The sequence below is a fragment of the Haliotis cracherodii genome, unplaced genomic scaffold (assembly GCF_022045235.1).
Source record: "Haliotis cracherodii isolate W230 unplaced genomic scaffold, xgHalCrac1.p SCAF_3, whole genome shotgun sequence".
NCBI classification, from domain to species: domain Eukaryota; kingdom Metazoa; phylum Mollusca; class Gastropoda; order Lepetellida; family Haliotidae; genus Haliotis; species Haliotis cracherodii.
This window is the reverse complement of record NW_027266286.1, coordinates 26,496,540-26,514,824: the sequence shown is the minus strand read 5'-3', so window position 1 is coordinate 26,514,824 and position 18,285 is coordinate 26,496,540. Positions and strand designations below refer to the sequence as shown.

Below are 18,285 nucleotides of genomic sequence, written 5' to 3'. Positions count from 1 at the left end.
TTCAAATGTAATGACATTATCATAATAAGAAAATTGTGCATCATGGATCGTGGCCTTCATGACTGAATTTCTGATGGGAAAGGTGTTTGAAAATCCATAAAATATCTGTAATTGTTATTATGAAATATGCTATTTCATTACTGCTTTGTGACCGGTGTAATTAACTTGTTCAACTTGAATTAATTGCCTCATATATTTATTTTAATATTCAATAATGTTTCACGATGACATGCATGAACGAGCTTTAATGAAAATTCATTGCAGTGGTATCGGAAACCTTTGAGCTATGAGAATACAGGGCGTTACTTTCAACAGAATAAAGCACATTCAGCATCTAACTACTGAACTAATATTAACTTTCAAATAATATATCGTCTCATCATAGGTTTTCGGCCATAATATGTTTTCAGACAGCCATGTTTATCGCGATTAACCACACTATAACAGGGGGTGTAGCATCACACAGACATTTAAATACTCTGATGATGGCTTGTTTTTTAGAGAAAGTTGTCTTTAATAAGTGAAAGAGATGTTTTGCAGTTGTTCACGTGATTAGAGAGGAAACTATGAATGTTTCTTCAGCATCTGAAAACCCATAACACAGGGATATGATAATATCATTAGATTTCCATCCAACCTGAACACCCTGCCTCACATCATTGTATGGTTCCAAAGTACCTGCACACAAAGAATATGTCTTACCTTGTCCACTTACCATATTCGACGTAATAAGCGCCCCGCTCTAATAAGCGCCCACGGCGATATTTGCTAATATATTGGCTTGTGAACGATCCTATTTGGCACCCCTTCTGATTGATCAATGTACACAAGACTTATTTATTCGCGTATAATACGCACTCGTGTGTTATATGCACCCTTAATTTTGGGGAATTAAATTCTGGAAAAATATATCTGTCGCATATAAACTTTTCAGTCTGTCAGCATAAACAACAAAATTTATCTTTCAACTCTGTTTTTTCCACCAAATAATATTCTAATAAGAGCCCCCTATTTCTAATTTTGAGAGCGCCCTGGGCGCTTATTACATCGAATACGATACTTGAAACACCATATCACAGTCCTACCAAACATCCATGTTCTATGTGAATCACCTTCTTCAACAGTTATTGCACACAAATGCCTTGAAAGTTTTGTCCAAAAATATACTTATATACAATGCATGCATGAATTTTGATTATAATCTAATAATTAATTATTTTGTCTAATTGAAATAATTAGAGCCCTGGTGTAATCACTAAATTCACAAGCTAACATGGATGCCTGTTAGCACACCTGATCTGCAGCACTTCATCATCATTATCACTTTATTTCCCCGACGGGTTAGAATTGCTCCCAGCAACCTGGAGACTTAATGGACAGGGAGGTAGGACTCAGTGGCTTAGTTGATTGTGTGTCATTGTACCCTGATAGCGTGGATCGTTGCTCACAATATAAATCACTGGATTGACTGGTCCAGTGACTTAGTTGATTGTGTATCATCGTACCCTGACAGCGTGGATCGTTGCTCACAATATAACTGACTGGATTGACTGGTCCGGTGACTTAGTTGATTGTGTATCATCGTACCCTGACAGCGTGGATCGTTGCTCACAATATAAATCAGTGGATTGACTGGTCCAGTGACTTTGTTGATTGTGTGTCATCATACCCTGATAGCGTGGATCGTTGCTCACAATATAAATCACTGGATTGACTGGTCCAGTGACTTTGTTGATTGTGTGTCATTGTACCCTGACAGCGTGGATCGTTGCTCACAATATAACTCACTGGATTGACTGGTCCGGTGACTTAGTTGATTGTGTATCATCGTACCCTGACAGCGTGGATCGTTGCTCACAATATAAATCACTGGATTGACTGGTCCAGTGACTTTGTTGATTGTGTGTCATCATACCCTGATAGCGTGGATCGTTGCTCACAATATAAATCACTGGATTGACTGGTCCAGTGACTTAGTTGATTGTGTGTCATTGTACCCTGATAGCGTGGATCGTTGCTCACAATATAAATCACTGGATTGACTGGTCCAGTGACTTAGTTGATTGTGTGTCACTGTACCCTGACAGCGTGGATCGTTGCTCACAATATAAATCACTGGATTGACTGGTCCAGTGACTTAGTTGATTGTGTGTCATTGTACCCTGACAGCGTGGATCGTTGCTCACAATATAAATCACTGGATTGACTGGTCCAGTGACTTAGTTGATTGTGTGTCATCGTACCCTGACAGCGTGGATCGTTGCTCACAATATAAATCACTGGATTGACTGGTCCAGTGACTTAGTTGATTGTGTGTCATCGTACCCTGACAGCGTGGATCGTTGCTCACAATATAAATCACTGGATAGACTGGTCCAGTGACTTAGTTGATTGTGTGTCATTGTACCCTGACAGCGTGGATCGTTGCTCACAATATAAATCACTGGATTGACTGGTCCAGTGACTTAGTTGATTGTGTGTCATTGTACCCTGACAGCGTGGATCGTTGCTCACAATATAAATCACTGGATTGACTGGTCCAGTGACTTAGTTGATTGTGTGTCACTGTACCCTGACAGCAGATCACTGGATTGTCTGGTCCAGCGTGGATCGTTGCTCACAATATCGATCACTTGATTGTCTAGTCCAGACTCAATTATTTTCAGGCCACTGTCATATAGCTGGAACATTTCTGAGAGCAGTGTAAAACACCAAACAAACAACGATTTCTACTACCCTACATGAGTTGGTTGAAAGCTGATCAATCCCTTCATAAAAAAAAACAAATCAGGAAAACAGGTTTACGGTCTTTTCAAACTGCTGTAGAGCTGATATTTTGTAAACAAAAGAGTATCACCGATTCCATAAAGTCAGCAAACAACAAAGGAGGTGAGGTGATAATATTGTGGTTATGAAAGCTGGGTATGAGTGGATGTTATAGCAATTACACTGTAGGTTGCCAACCCACGAGGCCTACTGCCTATATACACCTTGGTCTGTGGACAATTACACTGTAGGTTGCCAACCCACGAGGCCTACTACCTATATACCGGGTACACCTTGGTCTGTGGACAATTACACTGTAGGTTGCCAACCCACGAGGCCTACTACTTATATACACCTTGGTCTGTGGACAATTACACTGTAGGTTGCCAACCCACGAGGCCTGCTACCTATATACATCGTGGTCTGTGGACAATTACACTGTAGGTTGCCAACCCACGAGGCCTGCTACCTATATACACCTTGGTCTGTGGACAATTACACTGTAGGTTGCCAACCCACGAGGCCTACTACCTATATACACCTTGGTCTGTGGACAATTACACTGTTGGTTGCCAACCCATGAGGCCTACTACCTATATACACCTTGGTCTGTGGACAATTACACTGTAGGTTGCCAACCCATGAGGCCTACTACCTATATACACCTTGGTCTGTGGACAATTACACTGTTGGTTGCCAACCCACGAGGCCTACTACCTATATACACCTTGGTCTGTGGACAATTACACTGTAGGTTGCCAACCCACGAGGCCTTCTACCGATATACATCGTGGTCTGTGGATGCCTGACTCCATCAGGGCCAGGGCTCATTCTACAAGGCGATCATAGCACTTTCACCATCGTAATATGTTAATGTATGGAGCTCCGGTCATCTTAGCGCTATGATCACTTTGTGGAAAGGGGCCCAGTTCCCTGTAACGTAACCAAATGTGCTGCATCTTATCTTTGCTCATCCTAGAACACTTGTATATCAATAAAAATCATGCATGTAAATATTTGGTACTTTCTATACAGGTATATTGTCTCAGGAGCGGCTTGTGTTCGTTCATATGTGCTACAACAAAATATCTGTTTGAACATAAACTAATTATGATAAGGATCTTAGGATTAATGACAAGTGCGCACTTGATCTCCCGGGAACAGCCGTGGACACATAAACTAATTATGATTAGGATCTTAGGATTAATGACAAGTGCGCACTTGATCTCCCGGGAACAGCCGTGGACACATAAACTAATTATGATTAGGATCTTAGGATTAATGACAAGTGCGCACTTGATCTCCCGGGAACAGCCGTGGACTGAATATCACATCATTCTCAGAGTCATCCCCACAGCAATCGTGCACTGATTAGGCAGGTGTTACATCAATGTAATATTACTTCTGTTCACTGAGTCACGGCAAGTACAGTTTCAACAGTTACCATTTCCCCAACAGCCACAGCCAGATGTCCCAGAAAATTCCCTCGACCCATATAACCTGTTGTTTTATGACAGGAATAATGGCTTGTGTCATAGGTTACTGGCCCTAAAGATGAAGCAAAGCAGAAGATGGTTTTCACAAAGCCAGCATGAACCAATCATGACACAGTTCATGCAAGTTTTGAATTATAACAAATATTAATCTTCTGCAGATATATCAATGCAGATTTTCCTCTTAATATTCTTAACACCAATCTATTCATGTGAAACCAAAACAATAAATTTAAAAATAAAATAATGATGATGATGATGATGATGATGATGATGATGATAATATATTTCTTGAAAAGATATTAAGTAATTCAAATATTAATACACAAATAACTGCACACAATAAATTACTATCATTTCAAAAGAAATTAAACAATTCCTTTCATGAATTTGATTTGTCCAAACACAAAAATGTAATAACATTCAAAGAATAAACAGAAAATAAAGGATGACTTTACCCATCCAGACTTCCAGGCCCATGAAGCATCAATGGTACGTCACTTCGGTATGATCATATCCACAGAAACTATCCCACTGACAAGTTCCAAATACCTCGCAGCAGCAATCAGAAACAGGTACTGTGTCATATGTTTATGCAATGTGGAAATGCCATCGCATGTTTACATTATAAGGATAGCAAGTGGTTAACCCATATACGATGCGGAGCATTCCATGTGTCAACATCGCGACTGTCATGGCTGAACGTCCACTAAGCCTCCTGGCAACACACGGCTACAGCAGGGATTTGAAGGGGAGGGTCATAAGCTCTTCTCTCGGGCGTGGAGTGAACACAGAGATATTTGGTCACAATTTTGGCCAATATCTGGCCATCATTGTTGACTTCTTCTCATGCACTTTTATATATGGCATTTTTTCTAGAATGTTGGTTTTAAGATTATTTGAAAGGCATTGCAAATTGGGAACTGCAGTCCTAATTGAAACTTCTAAAATCTTGATTTTAATATCTTTGAATTGTCTACAAAGTGTAGATCTATTTAAACTGGCAGATTGCATGTATTTTTTAATATAATTATCTCATTAACCCTTGTAACTTTCAGACAGTGTAGCCCAGTAGGTAATGTGTTTGCTTGCTATGGACATGACCCTACTTTCATTCCTTATGTTGTTGTACCAGTGTACATGAATCCTTGGATCGGTCAGATAGGGTAGTCCAGTAGTTAATGTGTTTGCCAAGTTTCATTCCTTATAAACTGGTATTTGTAGCTCACTCACTCACTCACTCACTGTACGGACCGCCTCTGTGGTCTAGTTGTAGAGTGTCCACGACTGAGACAGGAGGGTCCCGGATTCGATCCCTAGCTGCGTCATACCAAAAGACGTTAAAAGATGGTACTTGTTGTTACCCTGCCTAAAACAAGGAGTGGTTGGCTTTGAGTCAGTATCATGTGTCTGAGTGGGGTATTCATGTTAAACTGTGGCATGGTATCTCAGTGGGCTAGTACTATAAATCGGCATCAGACCGGACTAGTACAAGCAGCCACACACATACAGACACACACAGACACACACACGTGCATGCACATTGCTTTATAAGTGCAGTAATCTTGGACGCGACGTTAAGCCCCTTTTCACTTCACCTCACCTTATACACTGGTACATTAATCCTTAGATCAGTCCGACAGGGTAGTCCAGTGGTTAATGTGTTTGCCAAGTTTCATTCCTTACTGGTACAAAACTTTGAAGCCCATTCTTGGTGTGGAATATTGCTGTCATATCTCTTCACAGAGTTACTAACTCACTTATCCAACACCCATGTCAGTATTACCTTGAGAACTTGGACCTTGTATAAATAAAAAATGAAATGATGTACGTTTGGACACAACCTGGACAAGTACTCCAAGGAAAACATTAATTAGATAATAGCAATAATCTTGCCTTCTAGTATTGTACTTAGACTGATCCCTTAAGGCACTGTCTGATTGATTCCTACTGATAACCTGGAGCGCCCTCTACTGTCTTAGGATGGCAAGGATTCAAATTTGGATTATTCGATAGACTACATCCATCTTGATTTAATCTTCTCCCCTGCAGACATATATAACAGAGCAGAGAATATTACCCATAAGGATAAAATGATCAAGTGTAACAACTTTTCAAAATTCACACATGTGCAATTTAGTGATTCTCAATGCTGACAGGTAAGTCGAAGCCATATGGCGTCACAGTGCCTCATTGTTGAAAAAAATTGATGACGTCATCCATTGTTCATGACGTCACAAATTGATTACATGATGTCATGTGAACAACAGGCAGCCTTCTATGACATTTGATACGTGAGTGAGTGAGTAAGTTAAAATTTAACGTCGCATCGGCATTATTTCAGCCATATAGCAATGAGACCAAGTTTAATTTGTTAACAATGGAGTCATTTAAGCAAAGGAATATTTAAAATCAATTCATGCATACCATATTTAAAAACAATTTATGAAACCTATTTGAGCATAACAATATAATACAGTTTTAAAACACGGGCTATAGGCCACCAGTAACCAAAGTTAGGGATCATGGGGACTTAGAGTACCTCTGCTTCCTGCATGATACCCCAGCAGGATTTACGTCATCACACATTTTATGCGTTCTTTCTTCATTTTCTCCCTTAAACTGTCAGTGAGTAATATGTAGAATAACCAACTGGAAACTTTAAACGGATTATCTGTCCCTCGTGAATGAATGCTTTAAGTCCCGCGCCTCGTTAACAGCACTCAATGACTCGGGACACATAAGCCTTATGCTTCGTTGGTTATTTTGAGTGAGTGAGTGAGTGAGTGAGTATGGCTTTACAGCGCTTTTAGCAATATTCCAGCAATATCACAGCGGGGGACACCACTAATCAACTACTCTTTCATTAACTCTATCATTAGCAGAAGCAGTATACTTCTGAATGGGTAACACTGAGAACAACCAAGTATACATACAGTACCATCACAGTGCTGGCAGTAAAGGACAACCAATACATACAGTACCATCACAGTGCTGGCAGTAAAGGACAACCAATACATACAGTACCATCACAGTGCTGGCAGTAAAGGAGAACCAATACATACAGTACCATCACAGTGCTGGCAGTAAAGGACAACCAATACATACAGTTCCATCAAAGTGCTTGCAGTAAAGGACAACCAATACATACAGTACCATCACAGTGCTGGCAGTAAAGGACAACCAATACATACAGTACCATCACAGTGCTGGCAGTAAAGGACAACCAATACATACAGTTCCATCAAAGTGCTTGCAGTAAAGGACAACCAATACATACAGTACCATCACAGTGCTGGCAGTAAAGGACAACCAAAACATACAGTACCATCACAGTGCTGGCAGTAAAGGACAACCAATACATACAGTACCATCACAGTGCTGGCAGTAAAGGACAACCAAAACATACAGTACCATCACAGTGCTGGCAGTAAAGGACAACCAATACATACAGTACCATCACAGTGCTGGCAGTAAAGGACAACCAATACATACAGTACCATCACAGTGCTGGCAGTAAAGGACAACCAATACATACAGTTCCATCAAAGTGCTTGCAGTAAAGGACAACCAATACATACAGTACCATCACAGTGCTGGCAGTAAAGGACAACCAAAACATACAGTACCATCACAGTGCTGGTAGTAAAGGACAACCAATACATACAGTACCATCACAGTGCTGGCAGTAAAGGACAACCAAAACATACAGTACCATCACAGTGCTGGCAGTAAAGGACAACCAATACATACAGTACCATCACAGTGCTGGCAGTAAAGGAGAACCAATACATACAGTACCATCACAGTGCTGGCAGTAAAGGACAACCAATACATACAGTTCCATCAAAGTGCTTGCAGTAAAGGACAACCAAAACATACAGTACCATCACAGTGCTGGCAGTAAAGGACAACCAATACATACAGTACCATCACAGTGCTGGCAATAAAGGAGAATCAATACATACAGTACCATCACAGTGCTGGCAGTAAAGGACAACCAAAACATACGGTACCATCACAGTTCTGGCAGCATGCACCTGCACTCGAGGTAGGGCAGTCAGACCTTGATTCAAGCATAACACAAGTTGCTGTGTGTCACTGTTTGGCAGCACATGGTGCTGAAAAAGATCCACTTATTTCCTGGCACTTCAGTAACACATACACAGCAGCAGCCATCTTGGGAATAACTCATTAATTACAATTATCTGCTCAACTTGTTAGTGGGTGGTTGTGTAAGCCAGGGTCAGGTTCTGTCAATTTCTTAGGAAACAGAGTATGACTAAGAAGTACACAGACAAGATATCTATGCAGAAGCAGCAGAGTGGATCTTCAGCTTTTGGATAGACTGTCATAAAGGCCTTGAAACGAATATATCCGTCAAAGCCCATGCAGGTCTATAATATTTGGTAAGTCTAGATAACTGCAGTATCAGTATCAGTCTCTAATAATCTAGCAACTGTTTTTATCTGTAAAATAGGTTCATTTCATCAACTAGATTGTAGTCTAGCTTTTGGACTGCAATGTGACATATTGGTCTGCACTGCGATACACCAAACAGCCAGTGCACACCTAACAGCTGGTTATCTTGAGCACCTCGTCCATAATGTCCACACACACTTGCCATTGTTACCACCTAATCCCCAATCCCTTCTTGTGTTGTTTTGCTTAATGTCAGCTAGCAATATTCCAGCTATATCATGGCAGTCTGTAAATGACGGTCTTGATCAGACCAACCAGTGGTTGATACAAAGGGTAACATCACAATGACACAAAGTAACCTGAACCAATTCAGTGTCAAACAAAATTCACTCATCAACTTCCACATTAATTAAAGCATATGACCCTCTTCATTTTCAATACTGAAAATCATTCCTCCTTATATCCCTGAACACAACAGTCCCACCGACTCCACCCAAGCCAACCTCAAATCCATCCTAAACCCCCACTCCACCCAAGCTAAACCAGTCCCATCCTATCCAAACTCAACCACCTCAGCCAGTCCCATCCTATCCAAACCCTCCCCACCTCAGCCAGTCACATCCTTTCCAAAGTCACCCCACCTCAGCCAGTCCCATCCTATCCAAACCCTCCTCACCTCAGCCAGTCCCATCCTATCCAAACCCTCCCCACCTCAGCCAGTCCCATCCTATCCAAACCCTCCCAACCTCAGCCAGTCCCATCAAATCCAAACTCACCCCACCTCAGCCAGTCCCATCCTATCCAAACCCTCCCCACCTCAGCCAGTCCCATCCTATCCAAACCCTCCCCACCTCAGCCAGTCCCATCCTATCCAAACCCTCCCCACCTCAGCCAGTTCCATCCTATCCAGTCACCCCACCTCAGCCAGTCCCATCCTATCCAAACCCTCCCCACCTCAGCCAGTCCCATCCTATCCAAACATTCCCACCTAGCCAGTCCCATCAAAACCAAACTCACCCCACCTCAGCCAGTCCCATCCTATCCAAACCCTCCCCACCTCAGCCAGTCCCATCCTATCCAAACCCTCCCCACCTCAGCCAGTCCCATCCTATCCAAACCCTCCCCACCTCAGCCAGTCCCATCCTATCCAAACCCTCCTCACCTCAGCCAGTCCCATCCTATCCAAACCCTCCCCACCTCAGCCAGTCCCATCCTATCCAAACCCTCCTTACCTCAGCCAGTCCCATCCTATCCAAACTCACCCCACCTCAGCCAGTCCCATCCTATCCAAACCCTCCTCACCTCAGCCAGTCCCATCCTATCCAAACCCTCCCAAACTCAGCCAGTCCCATCAAATCCAAACTCTTCCCACCTCAGCCAGTCCCATCCTATCCAAACCCTCCCAACCTCAGCCAGTCCCATCAAATCCAAACTCACCCCACCTCAGCCAGTCCCATCCTTTCCAAACCCTCCCCACCTCAGCCAGTCCCATCTTATCCAAACCCTCCCCACCTCAGCCAGTCCCATCCTATCCAAAACCCTCCCCACCTCAGCCAGTCCCATCCTATCCAAACTCACCCCACCTCAGCCAGTCCCATCCTATCCAAACCCTCCCCACCTCAGCCAGTCCCATCCTATCCAAACCCTCCCAACCTCAGCCAGTCCCATCAAATCCAAACTCACCCCACCTCAGCCAGTCCCATCCTATCCAAACCCTCCCCACCTCAGCCAGTCCCATCCTATCCAAACTCACCCCACCTCAGCCAGTCCCATCCTATCCAAACATTCCCACCTAGCCAGTCCCATCAAAACCAAACTCACCCCACCTCAGCCAGTCCCATCCTATCCAAACCCTCCCCACCTCAGCCAGTCCCATCCTATCCAAACCCTCCCCACCTCAGCCAGTCCCATCAAATCCAAACTCACCCCACCTCAGCCAGTCCCATCTTATCCAAACTCACCCCACCTCAGCCAGTCCCATCTTATCCAAACTCACCCCACCTCAGCCAGTCCCATCCTATCCAAACTCACCCCACCTCAGCCAGTCCCATCTTATCCAAACTCACCCCACCTCAGCCAGTCCCATCCTATCCAAACCCTCACTCTCCAAACATCCCAAATAATACCTGATATGTACTCAATTTTACTCCATTACAGAAATAATTGTCCCAAAGAGCCTACGCCTAAGCTGTTACAAACACAGCTCCCTCTACGAAGTGAGATGACCTATCTGTGTCTGAAGGTATCGCAGCCTGTGTCACAGGTAACGGGACTGACATACTTCACCTGCTCTAATGAACATGTCACCCAGGTGCCCTTTGATCGTGATGACAAGTTTAGATGGGAGATTGTTATGAATGTACACAGTGTCAGGTTGGCAGACTGAGGAGCCTCTGTGTTTCTACCTGGGAATCATAAACAGATCATTTACATAATCTATATGTTTGGAAACAAGCAGCATGGAACATGTCTGGATTAAATCGCGGTTATGTTGAATATCTGGGTCAGTATGTCCATGGTGGAACTCATATTTCATCAGCCTAGAGTACATTCAAATAATTTACGTCATTATTCTAATCCTTTTAAGTGTCATCTATCTGAAGTTACATATGGTTCAAAAGTTGTCATGATACAAATAGCCATTGGACACAAAACTACATAAATTAGTAATTTGGTTGAATTTGTTTGTTGTTTTATGTCACACTCAACAATACAAATTGACAGCAGCCTCTAAATAATCGAGTCTGAACCAGACAATCCAGTGATTGATATTATGAGTAACGATCCATGCGTTCAACCAAGTCACCAAACCTGACCAACCAATCCACTGGTGGCCTTGGAAAATTGAATAAAATACTGTAAGGAGTAAATTAGAGAAATTATAGCTTCTACAATAATTTCTTCATACTTACCATGGTGAGTAACTCTCTGCAAACTTATGACTGTATGTTGTGAATATATACAACTTGGATTTGACCTAGAAATTCAAGGTATGGATGCTCATTCTGTTTGAAAGGTGTTTCACATTCAACAGGTTTCAGTATGAAGACTGGATTGTCAGTCTGTTTGAAAGGTTGTTCACATTCAACAGGTTTCAGTATGAAGACTGGATTGTCAGTCTGCTTGAAAGGTTGTTCACATTCAACAGGTTTCAGTATGAAGACTGGATTGTCAGTCTGTTTAAAAGGTAGTTCACATTCAACAGGTTTCAGTATGAAGAATGGATGAAAGGTTGTTCACATTCAACAGGTTCTAGTATGAAGAATGGATGAAAGGTTGTTCACATTCAAAAGGTTCCAGTATGGAGAATGGATTGTCAGTCTGTTTGAAAGCTAGTTCACATTCAGCAGGTTCCAGTATGAAGAATGGATGAAAGGTTGTTCCCATTCAACAGGTTCCAGTATGAAGAATGGATGAATGGTTGTTCCCATTCAACAAGTTCCAGCACACTGTACCTTGTCCTGAATGTGTTAACAGCAATGAATGAGAGTGTGAGGATAACAACCGTGGACATCTCTAGTCTAGCAGAGGCTGGAAGTGGCACCAGACACCTCACCAAATGCCATGACAGTTTGTGTTGGTCTTTGATGGAAAGCATATGGTAGAGAAGTGCATATGACATTTACTTCACAATGAGGCATATTTGTGTCTACCATGACTGCTGCCGAAATGTACCTTCGGCCTTACTTGAGAACTTAGCTGGATGTGCATACCAAAACCTTTGCTGGATCGTAAACCAATAACTTGGATGGATTGTGAAACAATAATTTGAATGGATCATGAACCAATAACTTGGACGAATTTTGAACCTATAATTTGGAGGGATAGTAATTAAAAGACATGAATCGAATGGACTGTATACCAAACATTTGGCTGGATTGTAAACCAATAACTTGGATGGATTGTGAACCAATAACTTGGATGGATTGTGAATCAATAACTTGGATGGATTGTAAATCAAAGACTTGAATGGACTGTATACCAAACATTTGGCTGGATTGTAAACCAATAACTTGGCTGGATTGTGAACCAATAACTTGGATGGATTGTGAACCAATAACTTGGGTGGATCGTAAATCAAAGACTTGAATGGACTGTAAACCAAACATTTGGCTGGACTGTAAACCAATAACTTGGATGGATTGTAAATCAAAGACTTGAATGGACTGTATACCAAACATTTGGCTGGATTGTAAACCAATAACTTGGCTGGATTGTGAACCAATAACTTGGATGGATTGTGAATCAATAATTTGGAGGGATCGTAAATCAAAGACTTAAATGGACTATGAACCAATAACTTGGATCAGACAAGGATGTCGAGGGATGCCAATGAATTTGTCTGTACTCCAATGATACAAAGGTCACGGCCATTGTTTGGTTCGCGTCAGTGGGGTCCGTATGCGATTGTCAAAAGTGGGCGGGTGAAGATCATGATGATGTTGAGAATAGGATGGGGATGAGAATACGACTCTTTCACAAAATACATTCTCTGGCATCTGTAAGAGAGACATGGCCCCAGCTGGGGGACCATCATTCTTATGACAAACTTTTATAAGGTATTTTAGATGTATTTCAATAGAGATCCTCTAACATGATTAGTGGGCATATCGTGCCTCCGCGTACCCATCACCAACAATCTGTGATCAAGACATCAGGACAAGGGTTTAACATTACACACCAAAACTAATGATGTTCTTTTATTCCTTGAAAGCCCAGAAGGTGAATACATTTACAACCAAATACACCATTCACATAGCCTTGTAATACCATGCTTCACAGAAGATATCAATTGTATTTATCTGTCAAATACTTTCTAGAAAACTGCTGACAGCACACTGATAATCCTTTTAAGTTATAAATAACTAAAAAATGTGAAATGTCATATACTGCACAGGAGACTTAAACCACGGCAGGAGAGTAAATAATCTGAAAACTTTGAACATAAGGCCAGGTTTTTAAATTTCTGAATACAGATTCGCAGTTGGAAGGTGGGTTATAAAATATATTTCTTAATAGAAGTTTAATAACAGCCAATGTTTTCATATGACCATAATTAATCTGTCATGCCATGACTATAGTTAATCTGTCATGCCAACTGCAAATCTGTATTCAGAAATTCGAAATTTTCAGATCATTTACTCTCTTGCCTACAAACATCTAAATTTCTTATTTCAAATTACACACAATATTTCAAACAAAATCGTAATTCACTATCAATAACTTTCTCATTATCCCTGCCTGAAAACACCTATCCGATTTCCCGGTTTTCCAGGGCTTGTAAAAGAGTCAGACAACCCATGGAGCAATTCAAAGCAACATGTACGTCTCAGAGCTCCAGATAAGCTGCGTATCTGCGTATAATACACATAAAAAAGGCAGAAATATGCAGTAAAATAAAATCCAAGCGTATCAAATACGCAACGAACATTACACATTCGCTACAAAAAAACAACTTGTGCGTATCATCAAAATATTGTGAAGTAACCCTGCGTATTCGATTAGCAAATCAGCAACTTATTTTGAAATTATAAACGGACATTCCGTCAACCTTGCCAAACTCCACGATGACAGTTACATCATGATCATTTGCCATCACACTTTCTTGTGAAAGTATCGTGGTATATTTGAGTCCTATAAAGCTCTGGAACCCACACGATAACCAGTTTGCAGGGACTAGATAAATAGTGTTTTTAAATATTTAGTGAGTGAGTTGGGTTTAACGCCGCTTTTAACAGTATTCCAGTTATATCGCGGCCTTTAAAATATTTAACTTAAATACCCACATGTGTAAAAACTAGTGGGTAACAGAAATTTGAATACCCAGATAGAATTACTGATACCCAATGATTTTAAAATGCATGGGTAAAATACATGTACCCACAACACCAAAAGCTCATCTGGAGCTCTGACGTCTGTTGGCTGGAGTCACAACCCCGGGTCATGCAGTTTACCGGTATAAGTGTGCATGTACATAAGTCCATTTAGGGCACTCAGAAGGGATTAGCCCTGGTGTAAATGTATCCTCGTGATTTAGACACACGGCATGTAAAGCGACCCCCATGTAACTGCGTTCAAACCTTCACCATGAATCACACACACTTGTGCGCCCCTTGCTCAACTACTAACACATGGGGGAAAGCTGGTGAACAGATTCTCAAGTTGAAACCAATAAGTATTGACTCATCCAGGATTGGATAGACTTGTGAGAGAAATAGAAATTCAGACATTAATTTGGACATGGTTCAGAAGTCTGTTATAAAGATTGTATACACACGTCCTGTGCGTAGGCTTCTCAGGCTAAGATAACATCAGTTTATCAGAAGACTTATTCAAGCTTGAAACCCTTTTCCCTTCCGAGATCTTGATCAGTCTGCCATGTGAACCGAGTTAGAAGCTGAACCAACGGAGTTGCTGTGCACTAATTCTCAGATCTTCTAATGATGTGCACTTGAAAGAAAATCTTATTTGGAAGATAATGATCGATCTATTTCCTAAACCCATTAACTCCAAATATTGTCTATCTCAAACTTGCCATTGAACTTAACTTCATATCAATTACATGTTCATAATAGTTTGAGATTCTGTTTATATCAAAGATGATCTCATGTTCTTGTCTAGTCTCACTTACAGACATTATATTTTAAAGAACATTCACCCTCATTCAATTCTCATCCCCTTATCAGCTCTAGCAGGCGATAATCATCCCCTTCTCAGCTCTAGCAGGCGATACTCAACCCCTATTCAGCTCTAAATTAAGAGATTTGAGATTCTAAAACACTTGAAGATTCATTTATAGAAGAATTTCTATTTAAACTGATATACAGAATTTTACATTGCTGACCATGTTAATCTAGTCCTCTTGCATCATGACTGTGGAATATTGGATTAACATAAATCAAAACCAGTCTAGATGATAACATTAGGCAACATACAACTATCAGTATTGTCAACAAAATTAAGTGAGAGATTTATTGTTGTGTAATATCTGGTTTTACGCAGGTCCTCATAGCACTGCCATAATTGGATTCCATATTTGCAATGAATTCACAAAATATGTCAAGAAAGTTCTTTTGATGCTAAGCAACAACATTCAAACACAAGTTTTATGAACTATGACGGTCAAAGTCACCCTTGAAAGAATAACAAAGTAAATACTTACACAAAACTTGCACTCCAAGAATTATATCCATGCCACATGGTACATCCACAAAAAAAACCGAATTGTAACTAATACTTCCTTGTCAAATCGACAAAAAAAAGTCAAATCGTCTTTAGGCCTGGACAGACTCCCCCAAAAGCTATACACCCATTCAGACAATGGGGATGTACTGTCTATGAGAGAACGTAGGTAACCGGTGCCCCCCTCACCGTACTGCAGGCTGATCTGGCCCAAGATGCTGGGGATAATAATAGTCAGATCAGTAATTGGCTCCACACCTTAGAGGGCTCTCTGTGTCCTCAAGTCAGCTCCACGGCTCCACCTCGACATGCAAGCACTCACACAAGCATCGGCTGCCTGCAACAGTTGTCTCTTCAGAAACTCGTCAACTTTTTGCTCAAATATTCTTTACCTCCAGATCCTCTTTGCGGAGGTGGTACAGCTCTGTGAAGTGAGCAGTGAGTGTCCCTGTGATGTGGTTACAAGTTCTATGCGTGTACATGTTAGAGCGTTTCCCTGTCCGGTGTTACCAGCTGCTTGTAGACGTTCTCAGTCATCCAAATCAACATGGCTACTGATTAAAGATTTAGACAGGCTAATCCCTCCCTTCAATACCTTGCACATGAACAAAGTGTTAAGTGGAAGCATGACACTGTATCAAACAAAGCTGTTTGTGGCTCATGTCTGCATCTCTCCACTCACATGGCTCTACCCATGTATATACATACATCACAGGGAGGAAGTCGGATGTACGGATATGTATACGGAAGATGTCAGTCATAGAAAAGGTGAAAACTATCTTGGAGGTATTTGGGAATATCGTGAGCATGGCATCTATACCTCCAATTGTATTGTAATGGTAAACCTGTCAAAGGGTTCAGTGTTAAATCATTCAGGGTGGTGAAAAAAATGTCAGAAATTAGACGTTTTTGCTAACCATTTTAATTAAGAATTAACTTTTCGTGCATTTTTGGAGCTTTAACTTCATAAATGCAAAAACATATTGGAGACTATTCTTATAAATAATGTCAACAATATGAACTTCACAGATAGCTTCATAGAACTATTAACACATAAAAAATTGTAGACGATATGGAATCGGTGAGAACGTTCAGCACAATACTGTGACACATGCCCCTCCCATTCTATTATCAGCCAATCAGGAAACAGTAGTTCGGTAGGAGGTGCGGCCTATTTTTTTTTATGGTAACATGAATGCAACAAAACCTGCTTGGTTAGGTAACTGCCATGGAAACAATTTGGGGGGCAGTTTATTTATTTTCTTGTGATATAGATTATCTTGGTAAGAAATTAACAGAGGCAGGTGGCAAGAACAAAGCAACAAAACTGTCAGGCAGATTTGAGGTTTACTTCCACAGAAACTCTTGAGAAAAAGGTGAGATGAGGTGAAATGGGTTTAACGTCTCGTTGAAGATTATTGCTCTTATATAGCAACGTGCATTCAAATGTGTCTGTGGCTGCTTGTACTAGTCTGGATTGATGCCGATTTATAGTACTGCCTCACTGAGATACCATGCCGCAGTTTAACATGAATACCCCACTCAGACACTGTATACTGACTCTGCTCAGGCCAGTCCTTGTTTTCGCCCCTTAATGCCGAGCGTCAGACAGGGTAACAACAAGTACCATCTTTTAACATGTTTTGGTACGCCACAGTCAACAAACCCCGGACCTTCTGCTCTCTGGGCGGACCATGGAGGCGGTCCTTGAGAAAAAGACTAGGTTAAAAAAATAGGTTGAATAAAGTATTTTCTATTTTAGTGTGCAAATGTAAGGGTAGGTTCATCAATGAAAACGAAAAATACCAAAACTTAAAAAAACATCAGAATCTTCTGTTTGGAAGAAAATGGGACATGGACCGAGTGTTCATGAGTATTATTCCATTTCAAGATTGGCACATCAGTAAACCAGGAAATAAATTCAATATGTTCGAATTTGATTGGTTACATCTGAAATGGCATTTCCTTCATATTTCATAGTGACCATGGTTGTGGGAGATTTGATCAGTCTTTGACGAGGGTTGTGCCGTTCAGACGGACCTGCTCACAGTGGGACACAGACAGCCTGGAGCAGCCATGCTTGAACTGGTGTACTACCAGAGTCCTGTTTCCCAATCCTTGGACTACCCTCAACCAGGTCAAACAGAGTGATGTTTGCAGGCCAGGCACTGATATACTGACTCTGCTGCAATCTGGAACACTGTCATCAATTCATACACTTAAATGGATCGACCGCTGCTAGGTAATTGTCTTCCCTGTTGTGATCCTTGGAAGAACTGGTCCCCAGAACCCATGATTGTCTCCCTTGGGGAATCCTGGAAGAACAGGTCCCCCAAACCCAATGATTGTCTCTCCTGTATGGATTCCTGGAAGAACAGGTCCCCCAAACCCCATGATTGTCTCCCTTGTTGGGATTCCTGGA

At 41.5% G+C, this 18,285-nt stretch overlaps 1 protein-coding gene across 5 annotated transcripts in view; it reads right to left on the bottom strand.

Annotated features, from left to right (window-relative positions):
• The window catches only part of LOC139475122 (rho GTPase-activating protein 20-like), a 247,204-nt gene that overhangs the window by 179,759 nt on the left and 49,160 nt on the right, over positions 1-18,285 (bottom strand). The window contains exon 1 of one of the 5 annotated variants that reach the window (XM_071258379.1): positions 15,844-16,470. The exons of 2 other annotated variants lie outside the window; for them this stretch is intronic. Coding sequence is in view for 1 of the 3 variants with exons in the window: in XM_071258378.1 (XP_071114479.1) it covers positions 8,276-8,278 (3 nt within the window). In the remaining 2 variants the exon portion in view is untranslated. Of the gene's footprint in view, positions 1-4,717; positions 4,795-8,275; positions 8,324-15,843; positions 16,471-18,285 lie in introns of those variants that run through there. 2 more of the 5 variants (XM_071258378.1, XM_071258380.1) reach the window with 2 other exon arrangements.